General features: G+C 24.6%; 1 protein-coding gene across 1 annotated transcript; it reads right to left on the reverse strand.

The window, feature by feature from the left end:
- Positions 1–482: 482 nt before the first annotated feature.
- Positions 483–21,722, reverse strand: LOC145841369 (MFS-type efflux pump MSMEG_3705-like). Its single transcript, XM_082948730.1, has 11 exons — positions 21,634–21,722; positions 20,144–20,277; positions 13,033–13,185; positions 11,264–11,374; positions 10,430–10,592; positions 5,790–5,943; positions 5,302–5,403; positions 5,030–5,185; positions 3,332–3,454; positions 2,960–3,163; positions 483–625 (listed from the first exon to the last, which is right to left on the reverse strand). The coding sequence occupies exons 1-11, from the start codon at positions 21,703–21,705 to the stop codon at positions 483–485; spliced, it is 1,515 nt and encodes a 504-aa protein (XP_082804856.1). The 5' UTR covers positions 21,706–21,722.
- Between the last annotated feature and the right edge of the window lie 708 nt (positions 21,723–22,430).

The following is a 22,430-nucleotide window of genomic DNA, read 5'->3' on the forward strand; positions in this document are numbered from 1 at the left end:
AAGAACCTTTAATGTAGTCTTTTGTAGTTAAAATAACAGTAATAACTTAAAAAAAAATCTTTTCAGTTATAAGTTTAATTAAGTTAGAAACAATAAATTTATGCCGATAAATCAGTATGAGAAGCATTAAATTAAAACAGAGTTAACAGTAACAAGGCTAAAGTCGCTTGACACTTTAACATGATTAATAAAACAAAATGCTTGTAAATTTTAAAAAAGACACAGTATATAGCATAAGTTTTATCGTGAAACTTTTAAATGAACTTTGTGTAAAATGAGACTCAGTCTGTAAGTATAACAACTTATGAAAACTATGACTTTGTTTACTTTATAAAATGAAAAAAACACAATAGATTTAATTACCTAAAATAAAATAAAAATTATACAAGGTCTAAACTAAAATGCAAGTAAACAATTTTCTTGTTAAAATTAGTTGGTAACTAAAAATACTTAAAAATTAAATATAAGTCTACCTAAATATATTAACAGTTTAGAGATTTATCTTCATTTTTGATCAAAACTTCTTGTTGAGCATCAGTTACTAATGTGATGTTTTTATCTTTCTTTCTAGCAGCTTTTACTTCTTGCGTTAGTACAATTTGTGTGGCCAAAAACATTAAAGAACCTGTTTGTTGAGTCCAAAACAAAATATATTAATTTAATTTCTATATGGTATATTAATAAATATAATTAGTTTTACTAAAACATATACTACAACTAAAAAAAAAAAATTACATTAAAAAAATGAGAAAACTAATTGGAAATGTTATTTTGAACACAGCGTGAACCTTTTTGTTATTAATACTTGAAAACACTATTTTAATAAATAAAAAAAGTCAAATTTTCGGTTAAAATAGATTTAATAGAGAAATCGATTCACCATAAAGATAACACTATAATAAACAAAAATATTTATTACGAACTCTGGCATTTACTAAGTATCACCGCCGAGAGGATTGTCAAACTGAAATTATGAAATAAAAAAAAGTTTTTAGTGACATACTATGCAAAAATTGGTGTAAAAGTAATTAAATTTTAGAAATAGTTTAAGAAAATTTTGTAATAACATGCTATATACATATTTTTAATCTAATAATGGTTAATTAGGTTACTGTATAATAGTAAAAATTAATGTAAATAAAAAGTGAGTTGGAATTTTGAAAAAATATAAATAAATAAAAAATTATTTGACGATATTCACAGATTAGGCTGTTATGGTTAAGTTTGGAATTGTATCACTGAACAGTATAAAAAGGCTTATTTCAAAAACTAGGTGTATTAAACTTAGACATGTATAAACTTCAACTCAAATTTTATTTTTATTTATTATTTATTTTGTAAAATAACCTAATAAACCATTCATTGTATAATATTTTTTCAAATGCAGCATGTTTTTTTACAACTTTCGTTTTTTTTTCATTTTTTAATTACATTTACACCATTTGTCATTTTATAACTTTTTTATTATAATCCGCTCAGCGGTGGACCTTATTAACTGCCAGATCTTTTAACAAATATTTAAATAAAAAAATAACCAAACTGATTAAAATTAAAATAATATAAAGATAAAAAGTAGCAACAATTTTATTTTCTTAAATGTTCAACAGTACTATTTGTTAGTAAATTTTGTCCTGGACAAGATGTTAAAAGGTATCTAACAGGTGTGCGACTCGATAACCGAAATGTTTTTTTTTGCACCAGGTCCTAGGACCAAATATTTTAAACACTTTTTTTGTTGTTTAATAAACAATGTGGTATTGTTTGTAAGTATAATAAAACCATGCTATTTATTAAGTAAAGTCAATAGTGTTTAGTAACCACATTAATTTAAAAAGTATTAGGAGTCATGTATATATTTTTGACAGTATTTATTTGAAGCTCGCATTCAACATTTGAGTAATCTTTTATTAAAATAAAATCAGTAACTTCAATGATTCAATATTATTAAATTGTTTTTTATATAATCAAATCAAATTTTTAAAAATGTTGCTGCAGTGTTACTTTTTGTTATGACTATTGTTTACTGAGTAGCGCAGTATTTATTGAAATTAAACAATTTCAGAATTAAAAAATCTTTTAAACTATTTTAATTAAATAAGAGTAAAAAAAAATTTATATGTAGCTCTATACGCTTATAGCTTTTAGTTCCCTCGCTAAACTTTGGTAACTTGAATTAAACAAACCCATAAGTTCAAAAACTTTTAGTTGTATATGATACAAGATAAAAACTATTTTTCATTGACATTACATTTAACCAGAGTTGTAACTTTTAGCAGCAAAAAATTCAGGTTGAGTTGCTAAAAACTAGTATGAGCTAGAAAAAACTAACCTGAGTCAGTCTGTGTTTATGAAAAGTGTAAGTAGCAAGCGCCAAAAACTAAAACAAAACTATTCATCAAGCCTGAATAATTAAAAAAATCTAAACAGTAACAAAGAGACTGAGTCTGCCTGAGATTTTGAATTACCTGAAAAAACCAAACTAGTCTGGGTTGGCCTGACAGTGTGGCAGCCTGTAAACTAAAGTTAAAAATAAACACTTTAATAGATTTAAATAACTTGTATAGAGCCAAAGAATTTAATCTAATATAATTATTCAAACAAAACAAAATAATGTAAAACATACAAAACTATAATTATATCAATGGTACTATACAGTTATTCCAAATGTTTAATTTAATTTTATTTAACAAAACTTGTATAAACTATTCAAACGGACCATATAATATGTGCTTATGTGGTTAGTAAATTTAAACAGTAGTAATTTATTACTTAAGTTAAATAATTCTTAAGATAAAACATACTGCTTTACCCTATTAGAAAAAATGCAAAAAACGATCAAAACTATTATTTTGGCATGAAAAAAAGATTTTTACAATTAAAAACCTTTGTTAATTTCTAAATGTATTCAATATTTAACACTTTAAATACTTTATGTCCCTTTAGTACATTTTTAACTTACTAAGTCCATACAGTCCTGGGTACATAACAACCAGCGACATTCGCAACCCCCCTTTCAGCCATTTTTCTAAGACTGCAACCAAAACAGGCAGGTTTCCGGCAACATTGGCTGTAACAAACGTTGTTATGGCGAGACAAGTCGATCTGCATTCATGCGGAACCATTTCTATGAGTGAAGCAATCATGACTCCATACCACATTTCAGCTAAATATTCAGTTTAATTATACAACTGATGTAATGGTACATAAAGTTTTGATCATAAAAATTGACTTTTTACATGCATTTAAACTAAATTTATCAAGCTACATATAAAAAAGCTAAAAGTTAACTTTTTACTTAGATAAAAATAAACAAAAAAATGTATAAACATACCAAAAAAGTAAGCGACAAATAAAGCTATGAAGCAATATGGAGGTTTCACAGTGACTACAAGAGCTGCTAATGGTGTTGCAATACCTTGACTTACAACCAATACCCATAGTCTTGTTTGAACACCTAAACGTTTCAAAAAAAAATTGTGGAAGCCAGGTGTAAAAAATAATTTTTAAATATAAGAATATGATGACTAAATTGCTTGTAGTAGTATAAGTTATTACTAACGAAAATATCCTTAAACTTATCGACGATTTTAATAATAAAATTATAAATAACTTAATGGCTGTATAACTGAACTGGTTTTTTAGTTGGTGCATCAGGACTAAAATAATTTGAAGCTAATCTATTAGACTGCTTGAAATATTGAAAACCTAAACTTAATGAAATACATTTTTTCTAATGTTTAGTTATCTTTAATACGGGAGCCCGACTATTCAAATTCTATAAATTTAAGTATTTGTTTTTATGTCTTTTAATATATTTTTTTAACTAACTTTTATACTATTGAAATCATATTAATTACTTACAAAATCTTGTTTTTGTTTGCAAAATTTTAAGTATTTTCAAAATATGGATAAAATAAGTTTTAAATTTATAGAACTTTTTAGTAAGTTTAATTTTTTTTTGTAAATATAAAAACTTTTCACTATCACAACTTTTTAATTAGACCTACAAGAGAAGTTTTCAATTCTTTAAAAATAAAGATTACTTTTTAAGATGTCGCCCCACATTTTCAAAGATTTCGAATTTTAGGAATTTGAATTGTCATGTAACCCTTAAAAACGTACTTCGATTTCGTAGACAGTAAGTATTTAGATATCAGTGAAGTTAAAACCTTTAATAAAATTAAAACATGCGTACTTAAATATATACAAAGAAAAACCTCAAGTTTAAAGTATAATTATAACTAATTGTTGCAAACTTATTAAAACTGAATCAATTACAATGTTAAATTTAAGTAAAAATTAAATAATTTAAGTTCTAACAAGTTAAATAACTTCAACTATTTTATCAAACTATTTTGATATTAATTTAATGTAAAAACAAATTGTACAGTAATCTTCCTTTGTTGTACCAACATATGTTTCTGTGTGTTAACGAATTAACACACTTCAACTGGGTTCTTTTAAAAAAAATAATTACTGTAATGTAAGAATAGAAGCAATAAATATAGTCGGATTTAACATTAAGTACTTCTTTACCTATTACTAACTATTTACCTGTAAAAATCTGTAGAAATTATTTTATTTTAATTTTAATGAAAACATGTATACGCCTGCCTACTTTATTTTATCCTTCTATTCTTACATTACAGTAATTATTTTTTTTACAGAACCCAGTTAAAGTGTGTTGATTCGTTAACACACAGAAACATATGTTGGTACAATAAAGGAAGATTACTGTATAATTTGTTTTTATTTATATTCCAGTGAACTTGTTTAACTAGGATCTTTTGTTAGCAAACGATTAAATCTATATTTTGAACAGTTAAACTTAATGTATAAACTATTGGAAGTCCTGATAGATTTCAACAAAATTTATTGGTTTGAAAATAATTTTTTTCTGATGTAAAACGATCTTTAAAACAGTGGTCTAACGAAGTTAGTGTTGTATGTTAAGCAAATTAATGTTTCTAGAACATTGTTTTCAGCTTTAAACATGTTATCTTTTAATTTATACTTTGAAATAACTTACCATGATGCCTTGCAATAAAATCCGATACTAAGCCACCGGATATAATACCCATGCTCCCTCCTAATATACTTCCGAGAGACATCCACAGAGGCAGATTGCTTCCAGGAAAATACTCGTCAAAATATAACTTTGCGTTGTACGCCCAACAGTAGCTGGCTGTAAAATCAGTGCAGTTTAAAACAAGATATGTTGTGTTTTTTTTGGTATTATTAAACTAAAACAGATTTAAGATTCTACAGTTCAAAATTTTAGTATAGTTTGGATAAACATACCTGAATGTCTGACACAAGCTGATAAAACCAACAGCATCACAGAGGGTTTTGTCACCATTGCTTTAAAGGAGACCATAATTTTTTCAATCCACCGGTGGAAGGCTGCTTAAAAACAACTTAACATTTAATGCAATATGACTCAGTATTGAACTATCAAACATAAAGCAGCTAGTTGAATTTAACTAGCTTCAAAAATAAAAGTTTCAGGTGTCCTTAATTGTAAGTGTAACACTTTTTTTGAATATGCTTGGTTGAGATAGTAGAAATACAATATTATAATCTTAACTTTATTATTTTTTATGTTTATCTAACATGTATTGTATATAAATACTTCCCTTGTTTTTTTTTGCTGACTAATATTAATTATAGTCATTTAAGATGATTTTTGCCTTAAAAGTTAGGATTAAAATATATTACATATGCAGTTTTTATAACTAATGCTTTATCGATATACTTGTTTAAAATGTTAACTTAACTTTTTGACTTACTGTTATTGTTATCGGTGTGGTTTATTTGTTCAGTAACACTAGTACTACTTTTTTGCTCATTTGTTTTTCTTTCAGGCTCTTTTATAAACAATATCAGAACAAAAGCCAAAAGAATTCCAGGCAATCCAGTAATAAAATATGAAAACTTCCAACCCTATTAAGTTTTAAATAACACGTGAAGTAAAATTTATATAAAAAAACTTAGCTATAAATAAATTTAATTTTAAACTAACACCGTATGTGACTAATATATATTGTAGTTATTATAAGCTATTGATTTGTTTACTTATACTTTATATTTAGAAAAAAACACACATTTATGTTCTAAATTTCATATCTCTTTGAAGTACTACTTTTTCAGAATTGCGTGAAACTGTGTTAATAGTTTAACCAAGAGAAACGTACGTGAGTTAAACAAAGCAAGTACTTTGCAAACTGTTCCTATTCTTAAATCCAACTAACCTATTTTGTTCAGACCTAATTTAACAAAATTTTTATGAGTATAATAGTTTTGAAAATTTATACTGTAAGTATAAACTTGTACTTCTGTAAAATAGTTGCATGCATATAACAGGGTTGCCAAATGTTTTTGGCAAATTTTCTCCAGGTTTTCAAAATTACACGTTTTAGAGTATATTTTTAGTTTAAAATTAATTTTAAGGCAAAAAACAATGTTAAAATGTATAACGACATTGAAAAGATATCTCAAAGCTTCTTTAAATGTATTTGTTAATAAAAAAATTCTTGATGATGACAAGAAAAATTATCTAAACGAGATTTTTTGTGTCAAATCGAAATCTTACTACTTAACATGTAAAAATTGTTTAAAATTCTAGGAATTTATTATTTTTATTCAAAATTCTAAGTTTTTTTCGAAATTTATATAATTACAGATTCTCCAGGTTTTTTTAGCCTAAATTTTCAAATTCCACGATTTTTGGTAACCCTGATATAAAAACTTGTATTCAAATTCTAGAGATAAAGATTTTTTTATTTAAAATATCTAATAAAAAAATTTTGATATTTACTAGTTTTATAAGTAACATTTGAGATTTACTATATACATGTTTCATCCATCAACTTTTAATCTAACAACCAATTTCATAACTTAATTACTCATGAAAACTGAAAACTTAAGAAAAAAAAAATTGTATAACTTTAAGTCTGAGTTTAGCCGGACGAAAAGGAACTAAGTTTTTAAAACGATTTATACTTATATTAAAAAAGCTTTGAGTTGTTTTTCTTTGTTTTGAGGATTTTAACGCTTTGCCTCAGATTGTAGAAACAATTTAAACAAACTACTGCAACAACAATTTTTATTATATGCTAGTTTTACAAGTTTCGAAAGTTGTTTCATTAAACAAAAAATATCAAAAACTTTAAAAAACTAAACAAATAATTCAATCAATCAATACTGAGCTTCTATACCGCAAAAGTTTAGAGCCTGACGCCTATGCTGTAAAAGCACCAGTTGTAAACTTTATTTTAGTGTAAATAAAAAGAACACAAACACCACTTTTATCAAAAAACAAAACTCTTCATTGAAAAGAGGACTAAATTATTAAAAAAATACTGTTCAATTATAGTATTTTAAAACTTTTAAAAATAGCTAAAATAAAATGTTACAAATATAAACAATAATTCCATAAAAGAAAAAATGATCAACCTATAAGATTTAGTTAGTCAACTTTAAATAGACTTTTTTTTTTTTGTAGGTTACAAATGCTAAAAACAAAAATAAAATATTTCTTAAATAAAAACATTGTTTGCTATCTATTTAAGATCTTTTAAACTCAAAAATTAGTCTTGAATTTTTAAAATTTTCATAGTAGTTAATGCTAAATTACACGCCTAATATAATTTTTATCTTGTTTTTCTCTATATTAATAGGTCTTATCTAGTACTTAATTAAATTGTTTATTTATATTTATGTTGATTTTTGATTTAATAAACTTTGTACAGATAACTTAACAAATTATACATAGGTTAATTTAAAAATAAAAACTTTCTATTTAAAATTATAAGAATCCAGCAAAAATGTTTTGGTTTGTCATGAAAAGAAGAAAGCAGAATGAATATGAAAAAACTTACTTTATTGATCAAATTAAGGGCATAGGGGGGTCCAACATTTTTTTTTTTACTAAAAATAACATTGAATTTTATATGAAAGCTTGAAGTACAAACTACAAGCCAGTTTTTATAGAATTGAAACATTTTATATAACTTTTGAGGATTGTAATTTTTATAAAAAGTTTCCGATACAAACATATGGATCGTAAATTTTTTGGGGTTAATTTTCTAGGAAATTAAAAAAACACTAAAAATCTATTTTCTTCTTCATTTTTTCGAGCTAGAGACTTCAAACTTTTAGAAACGTTCCTTATATAGTTTAAAAGACTTTGAATGTTGGAATTTTAAAAATATTTAAAAATAAAAATTTTAGATAAAAAAAAACAGGTGGTTTTTTTTTATAAAAATTTTTAAAATTTGTTCTATCTTTTTAAAATTTAATAATACACTTTCTGTGAAAACTTGAAGAAGATTGCTTAAAAAATGAAGGAGGAGATAGATTTTTAGTGAAAAGGTCTTTTTTCGCGTTTTTAGTTTGCGCCTTCTATTAGGAACCTATAGAGGTCACCGACTTTGATCTCTCATATCTCAAAAAACACTTTGAATTTTTTCAAGCAGCTAAAAATTTCTGATAGCTCAGATAAAACTCCATAAAATAAGATCAACTTGTAAAAATCAAGGTTTCAAGTAATCATAAGTCAATTTTGCAAAAAGTGTTTCCTTCAAAGACAGCATCAGAACAAACAAGTCTGAAAAACATTGAACTCATTACTATTATAGTTATTAAGGGAACCGCTTACTTTCAACCCGCGCTCAATTCCCAACCTAATCAAATCCAAGAACTGCTTACTGACTAAGGGTAAGGGGTAACAGTGACAGTAACAATGAACATTAAAAAAAAATAATAAAAGATGGGTAAAATTATGCGCTGGTGGCAATTAAAAGAAGACCAGTTAGTAAAGTGTTGCTTTATACATGAATCCAATGTGTGTTTTCAGATTGATATGTACTAATAAAATTTTCAAGCAAAAATTTTATCAAATTTGCCTAAAAATAAGTGACATATATTCTGACTTCTTGCTACATTTGCATTTACATCTCAGAAAAAAAATCATTATTTTAGAGTATAAATGGTTTTAAAAACTATTTACTAATTGAATTACCGATAGTTAAATAGATGTACTTATCAAACAAGCTTTCAATAAATAAATTTAAATTCAGCATACATTTCAAATAAAGTCATCGTGTAATGAACTTTTCATAACATGTTTTAAGTAAAAAACGCAAGTATTACATTAATAACAAATAGTACAACTTAATATTTAAACAAAAAATTCAATTCGAATTCTTAAAACAGTTCTTGTTTTGTTGTAAAGTTTTAAGATATAAACTTTTTTGAAATATATTTAATCTTACAAACTTAAATTTCATTCTGAGATTATTCTTACTGTTCTCGATCTTATTATTTAACGTTTACACCAAGTCAATAATTTAGTTTACCATTATCTGTTATAAAAAGAAAATTAACATTGTCAAAAAGCATTATGACTCATCTAAAAATGTTTAATTATAAAACACGTTATAAAACAAATATCAAGCAGTGAGCAACCAGAAAACAAAAACTATAGAATTTAAAAGACAAAAATTATAAATATATAAAACGGTAAAATAGAAAAAAAAACTATAATGTTTATCTAAAGTTTAGTACAATGACTAATTACTAAAAAAATATAAAAAATTAAACTGAATGAAGATAATAAAAAACAAAAGCTTAATTCAAATACTTTTTAAATTTTTCAATAATATTGTAGATAGTGCGTACAATAGTAAAATTAAATTTTCATAGCATGCTTTGTTATAATGGAATTTGTGGTACTCTGAAACTGATCGTAAAACAATCATCATTTAAGTGTATTTATTCAACAACAATAATACAAAGTAAATAATTTAACTTAATATAAGCAGGTCAAATACAACTCAAACATAACGTCTTGCAAAAAATAAAAAGCTGTAACTTTAATTTAAAAAAATAACTTAAAAGAATATAAAAACATCAAGTGTACACATTTAGCTTTTTATTAATTAAAAAAATACATACATTACTAAGTATCTAAATTCTAAAAGTAAAGTCAATTTCTATTTTATCCGCAGAAAAGTATTTGTAAAAAAAAAACTGTTAAACGTATTCAATAAAAAGATATAAAAAACAATAAATGACCAACTTTAACTGACTTTGCAGGCAAAACTAATTTTAGAAAGTACGAACAATTTTCATGCATACAGTGTTAAAAAAACTTAATCTATCGACTTTTCTATAAGCTGTTCAAATCACTAAATAATTCTTTAATTTTTCACTTAAGTTATAAATAATTTGTCAGCATATTTTTTTTTGTTAAAAAGCTGAATTATTAAAGTATTTTAAATATTAAATCTTAACACTATATATTTAAACACTAAAGCAAGTTTTGTACTTATATTTATCGAATAACAAAAATTCAATATTTATTTGAATCCTTTTTGAGAAAAGTTCATCTGATCATAAGTTATTTCAACAAATGTGCAAAACTAACTTGATTTAAAACATTTAGCTCAGTAATGTAAATTCCGATTAGAAAGGCCAGTCCGTAACCAACGTAAATACCCCAGGTGTACAAGCTCATTGCAAAAGCTCTTGAGCGATGAGAAAACCTGTCAGCAATCAGGCTGGCTGACAAAGGGGTACAGCCTGACTCGCTGCGTATCATAAAATGAACATTTAGAAAAAAATCATTACTTCATCAAAAGTAAGAACATAGTAAACTGATACAGACATTTATTGGTATTTCTAAAATGGTGTTAAAAAACAATCAGTCTAGTTTATAAGTTAAAACAAAAAGTATTATATCAAAGAACAAAAAAAATACATTCACTCCGAAAATTAAATTCAAAGATTTCTAGTTATATATAGAAGTCATTAGTTTTATACTTTTTTTAAAAATTTGTTGAAACGCTTTTAACTTTCTATTTTAGCAAATAAAATATAAATTAAAAAACTTAATCTCAATAGTTAATTTTTTAATAAATATCATTAATAGCAATCTATTAAAAAATAAGCAAATAAAGTGAATTAAGTTTCTTTAAATTAATATTATTTCAAAATTATGCACTAAAATACGTGTAACTAATTTATGTTTTTTTTTTTTTTTGCATAAAATATTAATTACGTTTAAAACTTTAAAACAACTTAATAGCGTTACTTTAACAGTTTTTATTAAGAAATTAATAATTGTATATTGTATATGTTCTTTGTTTTGTATACAAAATGTTCTTATTTTGCATTTGTAGTCTTTAAATACTGTTTTAAAAATTATCATTTAATGATATGCATGTTTTGAACTACAACTTAATAAATGCAACATACTTACCCAAAAGCAAACAACATTCTAAATATGATTAAATGCCAGTACTGTGTACTAAATCCAGTGAGAAATGTTAAAATTGAAGACAAAAATACTGAAAATGCGAGCAAATTAACTCTGTTGAAATAAAGCTTGTATTAGTATAAACAACACTTAATTTCTCAAACAAAAAAAAATTATAATATTGTATAAGATAATATAAGCTATTCTAAACTCAGTTGTACAACATGTTTCTATGTTTTAAAACACGGGTTGGCAGCCTTAAAGAGTCTATTTTCTTACATAAAGTTTAATGCAGGCCGCACTATATATGAAAGAAGTCTTCCGAGTGCCGCACTTATTTAAAATAAGTGTAGTAATTAAGAAAACTGTTACATTTTAAGTAAAAAATGTGACAAAATGTGCAGTGTTAAAGCACTATAAATTATCAAACTAAAGGCCTAATTGTAAGTTTGTAAACTTGTCATTGTTTTAAAAAGTATGTTTTTATCTTTGAAGTACATCGCAGGCAGCAGCTTGCCAATCTCTGCTTTAATATAACACAATTTTGAAACAAAGAAAAACTTCTGTAAAGTTTAATTAATTTTTTATGATCATTTATTTACTTTGTTAGCAGTTTTTATTTCAAAACTTAAATTAAATACAAAATAGTTATAAATAAATTATGAGGTAGTGGAATAATATTTATAAAAACAGCCTATCTTAGTGTCTTTTTGACTAAAACAATAAGATAGCCCAAGTAAACCAACATTATTACTAAACCTCAAGTTGTTATTAAGGGCATAGGGGGGGGGGGGGTAAACACCCTTTTTTGGTTTTTGATCTTATTTTATATAGTTTTTACTAAGCTACAAGATGCTTTTTACAGATTAAAAAAATTCAAAATAATTTTTGAGATATAGCCGGTCAAAGTCAGAGGCAACAATAGGATCCTTATGGGAGGCGCAAACTAAAACGTCAAATAACTAGAAATCACTAAAAATCTATCTCCTCCTACGTTTTTTGAGATAACTACCTCAAATTTTAAGGAAATGTTCCTTGCAGTATTTAGAAAATTCTATCGGAACAGAATTTAAAAAAATTAAAAAATAAAAATTTTATAACAAAAAAACAAAAAAAAAACTGTTTTTTTTGTTTATTTTTTATATAAAATTTTATTTTTTATTTAAAAAAAAAATCCTTCCGACAAAATTTTCTAAATATATCAAGGAACATTTCCTGAAAGTTTGAGGTAGTTATCTCAAAAAACGTAGGAGAAGATAGATTTTTAGTGAAATAGTCTATTTTTGCCGTTTTAGTTTGCGCCTCCCATAAGGATCCTATTGTCGGCTTCGACTTTGACCGGCTATATCTCAAAAACTATTTTGATTTTTTAAATCTGTAAATCTTTTGTTTTAACTAATATAAGTTGAACGTTAGTTACCTAACAAATATCAGTTAGAATGATTTTTGCTTTCTTTTATAAAAAATACTGTAAAAAACTTTAAAGTTCTTCAGCTTAAAACTTCTTCGGAAACAATGTATACGTCAAAAATAAGTATAAGAAACTCGTGACATTTTTAAAAGACTTGATATAAATTATTATCTGTCAAAATGAGTCCTATAACCTATCCCAGAGATATCTAAGTCTAATTTTAATACTTGAATAACAATTAACAACTTAAAATAAAAGTACAATAATGCTTAAAAAAAACTTACGGATCTTTAGGGATAAAAATCTTTAAATCATTCATGTTAAAAAAATCAATTAGATCTTTAGAAATTAACATACTAACCTTTTGTGAATATCTCCAAGAACACCCATAATCATTCCACCAACACTAAACATGGCAATAAATGCTGGACCTGCTAGAATTTGATACTCAACTCCAGAACCATCATAGTCAAAATAACAAACTGATTCATTTACATGAGTAACTTTGTTACACCTGCAAATTTTTTAAGTCAAGATTTATGTAAAATTAAAAAAAGAACTATTGTTCAAAACTCAAACTTTACTTTAAGTTGAACAATGCAATATTTTCATAACATAACAATGATAAATTCTTTGCTTATAGTAAATTAACAAAAAAAATATTATAAAAACTGTACAAGTTTTTAAATAAATTATTTTTGTTACAAATAGCCTATTTGCTAACGAAACGGGCTCTACATAGTGTGATCACAGAATTTGTATAAACAACAGCACAGAATAAAAAGCAACACTCAGTAAAGATGTCAATATTAATAACTATAAAACGACTCTCAAAAGTGTAATCAATGCAATATTTTTTATCTTAGTTTCATCAGATTTGTTAAATAAAATTACATAATAGATATGTAGAATCGAGTAAATTCTATAAAGTTTTTACAAAGTGTATATATAATTTATTAAAATTAAGTATAAAACTAATAAATAATAATAAAATTATGTTTATCAACATAGTAAAAATCAAAGAAACAAAACACAAAAGAACTTGAAAAAATGTTTTTTTAATGAAATCCTTTTTTTTTTTTTTTTTTTTTGAATTCAGGCTTGTTTAAATACATCGCATATGCTTTGTACAGGGATTCTGTAACTGTTTAGCTTTTTTTATGAAAACTGTAAGATAAAATACCTATTTATACAGGGTTGCCACTCTTTGAGTCAAAAAAAACCGTTCTAAGTGATCTAAACTGTTTTGAGTCATCCTGCGTTTTTAAATACTTATAAATTTTCAAATTGAATAAAACCAAGTTGCTTAATATAATTGGCAATAAAATAAATAATATTCGAACTAAATCATTTAAAATATGTCCGTAAAATATTTAAAATATTAAAACTATGCTGCGTTTTCAAATAAAAAATCAAACTATCCTGAATTTTTCTGAGATTTTCCAAAACTTAAAAATACCCTGAGTTCACCTGTTTGTTTGGCTACCCTGTTTTTATTAATTTTAAAATTACCTGTAGTTTAAGATGTCGTTAAACTTTTGTTTTAATAATCGTATAACTATAGAACTTTAATTCTTTATTACTCAAATTTAATTGATAGTATTTTTTCAGCATATCTTTTAAATTGCTTACTTCATCTTTTAGTAATTGTGGGCAGCGGGTTTTTATTTATCCATGATAGAAAAACTTTATCAATTATTTTGTCGTTTCTTACTTCAAAATGATTAAAAATAAAGAAATTGACCAGTAAACAATAGTTTTCTACGGATAAACGTAATAAACTTAATTCCATTCTTACTTATCAAAGTATCTAAAATTACCAGCATGTTGTCATTTAATTTCTTTTGTAAAAAAGATTTTTGGTACAAGTTATTAAGTTTCTCATAGAGAATCTTATATATTATTATTTACAAAAAATATAATACGACTGTCTATGTTTTTTAAATACAAGGTTTGTGAATTAAGATACTGTACAGTGTACATTTGTGTGTTCCAAGAAATCTGTATAAAGATATTAGCTAAGTAATATAATAGTGATGACTCAAATTGCTGTTTGCAAAACCAAACTGTTTAATTAAATTTATCAATGTAAATTCTGACCAACCCCAACATATAAAAAAATATATACCAATAATGACTCAGAAACGCTTAGGTCATTATCGTCAGGTGCAGAAATATTATAAGAAATAAAAGTTCTATATGAAAATGTATTAAAAAAAGTGGTTATAACAGTGACTTAATATATGTAAAAATATATGATAGTAACAATAATAACATTAATAACAATAAGAGTAGTAATAACAAAAATAATAGTAATAACAATAATAATAGCAACAATTATAAGAACAATGATAACAATAATAATAATACTAATAATAACATTATTACTAGTAAAAATAACATTAAAACGCAGAAAAGTCATAAGTCTCGAAGTAGCCGTGTGTTATGGTATAACTCACCATACTGTTCTAGCATCAACATAAATTTAAGTAAATAATTTTTTAAGATAAGTAAACAGCATTTTCTAGATAATCGTTTTTATTGTAAAATATTTAACATAAAAACCTTAAAAGTTTATTATAGTTGTATGAAAAACGTTAAGTCTATAAAACAATCCTACAATAACTTTATTTTATCTAAATATAATGTGATGACAACACTAATAAATACAAAAAATAAGAAACATATAACTATTTCAAGAACAATAATAGTTTAGACAAAAACAATAACAGTATTTTAAATAATAGTAACATTAGTAAGACTAACGTAAATAATAATGATAACACAAATCACACTTGTAAAAATAGAAAAAGACTTATAACTAGAAGTACCAGCAGGAGCCTAATTTAAAGTATAAACAAAATTGTACCTAATAATTCATGTTCTAAAAATGATAATAATAATAACAATAATAAAAACATTAATAGTAATAACAGCAGTAATGAAGACAAAAATATTAATGATAATAATAAAAGTAATAATAATGATTTTAATAATTATAATCACATAGCCAATAGTTATAATAATAATAATACTAATAACAATAATAATATTATAACTTGCTAAACAACTGAAAATCCTCAATTTAAGTAGCTTTAAATAGATTCTATTTGAATAAGATTTATTTTCAACAACTGATGATCTCTTATATCTTAATGTAAGAGTGAAACATTGTTTTGTTTATAATAAACTGTGAAAATAAAAAACAAAAATATTAATAACAATAATAACAATAAAGAAACTAGACCTAGTTTTAAAACCAAGAACAATGAAAGTAAAAAATGTAACTGTCGTAAGCCAGATAAAGTAAATTGCTCGTTACAAGGTAACTGCTTAATTAAAATGTCGTGTATAAGGTGCGTGTTATATGTAATTTTGGTGATGATAATAATAATAATAAATGATAATAATAAAGATAAAACTTATGTCCGTTCGACAGGAGGTATATTTAAAGATTTTAAAACACTGGACATATGTATACTTTTAAGCATGTAAATAAAAAGAACAGCACAAAATTTTCAGATTTAGTTTGGCAGTAATTCAACAGGCATGGTTCAAACCAGAAATGGAATGGAGCATTCTTTACCACGCCAACAATAACATTTGTGGTGCGAGTAAAATCTGCCAAATATGCAACCTTGAACAAATGGCAATTGTAGCAGAAGATAGTAAACAATTACTAAACAAAGGACGTGATATTTCAAACAACTGTTTACACAATCGATGGTTCTTCTTTAAATGATATCTTGACCTTTTCTTTTCTTTAACTTTTCTTTCACATGAACACACACACACTCACTTCATATACACTAATAAAAATGTATACCGTAAGTTAATATATAACTTATATTTATTAATTTTTTATATATGTAATTTCATATATACCACTCTTCATTTTCAACATGGTTTTTGCCTCTTACTCAACTATATATTTTTCATGTTCCTTTATGTGTTAAGTTCCAAGTTTAATTGGAAGCCTCTATTTAAGTCAAAGATAAACCATGTTTTTCTACCTACTACCAATAGATCAGTGAGAGGATTTTTTACTGCAGGTTTGTACTTTTTTCATAACCACCTTTTTGTTTTATATTTTACAATTTTACATTCATTTTATACACAAATTCGTACTTTGTTATATATTTAAAACACCTGTAAAAGATCTATTTAATTTCAACACCCGACTGCTCTTTTCTCAAGTAATAATTAATTATATTACTTAATATTTTATATGCACTTTAGGTTGTAGTGTTTTTATGTATAGTGCTTGACCTAATTATTGGTCAGGGTTTTGAATGCTTAATAAAAATTTTAGTTTTTGTGCTTTGGTGCCTTTCGAGTTTGAGTGTAAGTAATTTAAATTTATTTTTTTTATTTTAAGTTGTATCTAATTTTACTTATATTATAATTCAGATTTTACCACTATAAACATTTTATAAATATACATTACCCCAAGTTTTTATAGCTATAAATACCTGAAACTATAATTAAATGATAAGTATACAGCATTTCGTGACACTTCAACTTCAATTTATAAATTGTGTAATTAATGTTTGTTGTTTTAATTATTGTTATTTACAATAGATCACTTGTAATGTATTTAGAATAATTGTAAAAAAAATAATTAAAGTGCCTAATAGATATTTTCCAAACATAAAAAATAAATTATCTATCTTGCAAATGCAAGGAAAATGTCTTTTTTTGAATGTAATGTATTACAACATAATATTGTGACGTGATTGTTGAATATTTTTTCGAATGTTTAAAAACAGTTTATTTATATGAGTCAGTATTTCTAAAACTTTTATGTGAGTGCTTTGCATTTTTTATTATTATTTGATTTTGTATTTTACATTACTTTATCGTAATTTAGATTTAATAATTACAAGTATTATATAGTTTTATAACAATCGGATTTAACATTATACATTGTATCTATTATTAACCATTATTCTACAATAATCTATAGTATTAACTGTTATTTCTAATAAACAAACATACACACCTATTTTAGCTTCTTTACCTTTCCTTACAGTATTTTTTCTACAGAGCTCCGTTGGAGTGTGTTAACTTATTAACACACAGAAACATGTGTTAGTTAAACAAAGAACGAGTACTGTTTAAACTTGTTACTATAATATACTCCAGTGAACATATTTTGCTAGGATCTTTATTGTCAAACAATTAACTTTAAATTTTGAATAGTTTCAAATTAGAGTAATTTTTAAATATCTTAAAAACTATTAAAAACTTTGAAAAATGAAAAAATGACTTGCAGATATTAGTAAGACCTCCATGCATATTTTTTTAAATATTACTATTTTTCGAGATGTCGTATCTTGAATATTTTTTAGTATTAGAACTTTCAGAATTGAAATTGTCCAAATTTGAATTAACAAGTAACCGACAAAAACAAGTTCTTCCAAAGTTTTAACTTCTTAAAATAAAAATAACTCTCAAAATTATAATCAACTGAATTTACTTCAACTAATTTACTTCCAAGAAGCAATAGAACATAATTAGATGTAAATAAATTTTTATGGACAATTTTTAGCTTTAATTTAAGTTTAATAAATTCTTTTATGTAAAACATGGATTTTTTTGTAATTTGAATTTCATGATATGTGGTTGAGGACCTTTTTTATGAGCCTATCTCATTTAATTTTTTTTTGATTAATTAATTAGTAGCAGTTGCTTTTTATATCCTAAATTAGTTTTATGATATATAACAGTACAAAAATTGCAAATTTCATAGAGTTTTTTATGAAAGCATCACATAAGAAAAGACCTCAAAAAACATATCATTGAACATGTACCTCTTTCTGACGTTTTCAGTAATTTTTCTTTAATTCTTTTAGTGTTATCTTATCTTAGGAATAAATGATTGTGTTGTATGAGTTGTTTAAATTTAAAACTAACTTAAATTTTTTTTTTGTTCAAAAATATTTAAAAAAATATTACACATTTCATTTTGGTCGAATAAAATTTACTTTTAGTTATTGCGCTGTAATTTTTAGCTTAATGCAACAGGGTTGCCAAAGATTTTTTTATAAACTACTTCCAGTTTTTTAGTAAACAACCTTTTTGGTCCATTTTTAGTATAAATAAAAACTTAATTTAAAAAATCTGTCTTACAGAGTATAATAACATTTAAAAGATACTGTAAAGCACAAATTTGATTTTATTAAAAAACAATTATACATTTTAAAGTTCTTTATGACATACTTTTTGTATTTAATCAAAAATTCATAACTTTAAATGTAAAAATAGTTCGAAATTCCAGGTTTTTTACTAATTTTTACCTAAATAGTTAAATTCCAGGTTTTTTCAGGAATCCAGGTTTTTTGGCAACCCTTATGCAAGGAAGATTTCCTAAAATTTGAGGTCAGTTGTTTAAAAAATAAAGAAGAGGATATAATTTTTGATGATAATTTGGAATTGAAATTGAAAAGAAATTTACGTAAATTTGTATCTGAAATTTTATACTTAACTGACTATATTTCTTAAATAAGTAAAGTTTTTTTCATAGGGATCCCTAGGACTAAATAAATTAACTTTAAGCTTCTTTATCACCTGAAATTTTTTTCTTTTAAATCACTAAATGGAGCTTTTAGCAAGAAAATAAATTTGAGCTATGCATAAAATATAACTTTAAAACTGAACAAACAAATTGATTTTAAGGAAATATTGTAGTAATAGTAGTAATAGTGATCAAAAAAGTTTCTGTATAAATGAGCAGTAAATAGATGGCAGTCCCAATTAATAACAAAATATAAAGTAATTGTCGTTACAATATTGATTTAAAGTCAGTAACAACTAGCATAAACATAAAAACAAACTACAATTAGCACAATTCATGGTAGTCTGAAAGGATTGCAAACCTTAATAGTACTATTTAACTTGTATAGCTGTCAAATTTGCACGAGCATACAAAATTGCACATTTAACTTTTGCACAAGCAGAACATTTTACATAGGTTAATCTTTTTAATATATATTTTGGCTTTGTGCAATTTTGTCCCCTCGTAAAATTTTGTCTTTTTGCAATTTAGACCCGTTCCCATTTAACATTTTACATGTGCTTTACTAAAATATACAAATGAAAACAAGTTATATAGTTACAGGGTTGCTACACACTCAGGATACTTTGAAAATCTCAAGCTGAATCAGGTCAATTTGTTTTTTATAAAAAGCTCTAGTTTTAGGATTTTCAAATTTCTTACAACATATCTTTTTCTAGATTTTAAATTAGATTTACTTTCAATATTTTGTTCTTTTAGAAAAAAAAAAGTCAAAGAACTTGATTTTTATTAATTTTTAAAAGTTTACTTTTTTTAAGGATTTGAAAAACTCAGAATGACTCAGGACAGCTAAGGTCACTTAGAACAGTTCTTAGTCACTGAGGACAGTTTTTTTTGACTATTTGAGTGGCAACCATGTAGTTATTTAAATAAAATAGACCAAACATTTACTAACATTGTTTTATTTGTAGTGAAGCATAATGAAGGAAAAGTTTCGTTTTTTACATTGATTGGCATACATCTTTGATTTCCAAACTCCAAATCTTGGGCCATTGGTTTTGAAAGAGTTCCAACTAAGTACCTACCAACCTAAAATTTTGATATTTTTAAGTGTTCCTAAAACATTGTAAATAAATACAAAAATTATTCAAGTGACTTAGAGGTAGTTTATTTTCAAAAAAATAAAATAAAATTTTCTTAAGTCACCACAATCATGAAGAAAAATGTAAGTGTAGTGGCTAAACTTTTTAAAAATACTTTTGCAATTTCTATGAATTTTAAAGACGCCTATAAACCATTTATCGGTAGTCTCAATATCTAAAGAAAATATTTTACCAAAATAAGCTCAATAATTTTTTTTTACTAATAAGAATATACTTATGATTTGAACAAAGTACTTTCAGCTCAAGTTCAATCTTTTTGATTTTTAAAACATTTAATTAAGTTTTCTTTTGCATTTTGTAGTATTAATTATAAAACTTCACATAAAAAAAGCACATACATGTTAGAAAATTTGTTTTTTAGATTACACACATTTTTAAAAGACATTTTCAAGTTGTTGTTTTAGTCTTGTTTATGAAACTTTTACACTTTTTAGAACAAAAAATTAAAACCTAGCAATAATTCTGGTATTAAACATCTGGTTTGTCATTTTTAACAAAACTATTTAGTCTTAATCAGTCTATACTTATTAGTTTAGCTAACTACCTATTATTAGTAGTTTTAGACATAATGTAAGTTAGCGCAGTTTTAATAGTAAATACATCTAAAAACTTAACTTGTTTCATTAACAAAAGTGATAACTGTTAAAATAAAAGATTATTAATTTAATAGTAATAAACAAAAACTAGGCTTAGATAGCCTCAGATTTTTTAAAACTTCAAAATATCCTTAATTATTGTCGACACCTGATCTTTTAACAAAACATAACGATTAGAGAGATTTGATACACAAAATATTTCCATAACAAATCCCTTTAAAATAATAAGCTTCTTTTATAGTATCAACTTTTATATAGTTGTTTTACATTAACAGGTCAAATTTACTAAAAAAGTCTTGCTGGCCACATTGGAAGTCTGTTGTAGTTCATAATACTTTTGCCAAATTTTACAACAACACTATATAAAAACATAAATATGTTATAAAACAAAAATAAAATAAGCAGCATATCTGTAAAGATACATCATAAAAAAGGTTAAACTTGTTTCATGTACATTAATTGTAGTCTAGCTAAAAAGCGTGCTGCATGCTATATACTTTAAAAAGATTACAATTCGCTGTCCCCAGGAATGTACATTCGAGTTATTTAAAATATAAAAAATTCAATAAAATCGAGTAAGCAAAAACTTACGCCTTGAAACTTATATAACAAGTAAATTTTAAAGCCTTTTGTACTTAGACATAACAAAATAATATAAATAATTAACATTTTTAAGCAACTATTACCTCTCCAACTGTAAAGCATAGCATAAGAACTGATGTAAAAACCCATTTTCCAACCTTATAGCTGCAAGTCATTTTTGTTTAGTTTTATTCTGTTGATATAATATTATAAAATTTCATGGAAAAATTAGTTAATTAAGGTTTCATAATGTTAACCTAGTCATATGTTAAAAAGTTTTAAATACAAAACATTTTCAAATATAGTGAATAGGTTTAAAACTATTCAAAAAACTGTTTTGAAGTATTAATTAAAAACATTTTTACAGCACTGTAAAAAAATAAATTGTTTTTCTCACGCTTTGCTTTTAAAGCATATATGTAAAAATTTGATTACAACCTCTTTTTAAACTCTTTAAACATATAGTACTCATGACTAAAATCTAAATACATAAACACCATGTGAAGATAATCTAAAACTTATAACTACAAGTTGATAGAAATTTTTAATAAACAAAAATTACATAATTTTTCAATAATAAATACACAAAAAGTAGCTAAAAACTTGAAAGTAATAACTAATTAAATAAAAACTTATTTAATCTAATGACATACTAAACATGAATTAATTTTTACTATAAAACTAGAAAAAAAATCATGTAATAAAACACACCTTTTGTTAAAATTGATAAATGAATCAGAATATTAAATATAGAACCTTTTGTAAAAAGTATAATCTTAAAGTGAGTCTAATGAGGTTAAAATACTAGACTGCACCAATTCACAAAAGCAATACCTCATTTAATCTCAGTAGACAAGCATTTTTTAAATTCCAAGACTATATGTGCGAAATCAAAGATATT

The sequence above is a fragment of the Thalia democratica genome, chromosome 7 (genome assembly GCF_965202585.1).
Source record: "Thalia democratica chromosome 7, ktThaDemo2.hap1.1, whole genome shotgun sequence".
Taxonomy (NCBI): Eukaryota; Metazoa; Chordata; class Thaliacea; order Salpida; family Salpidae; genus Thalia; species Thalia democratica.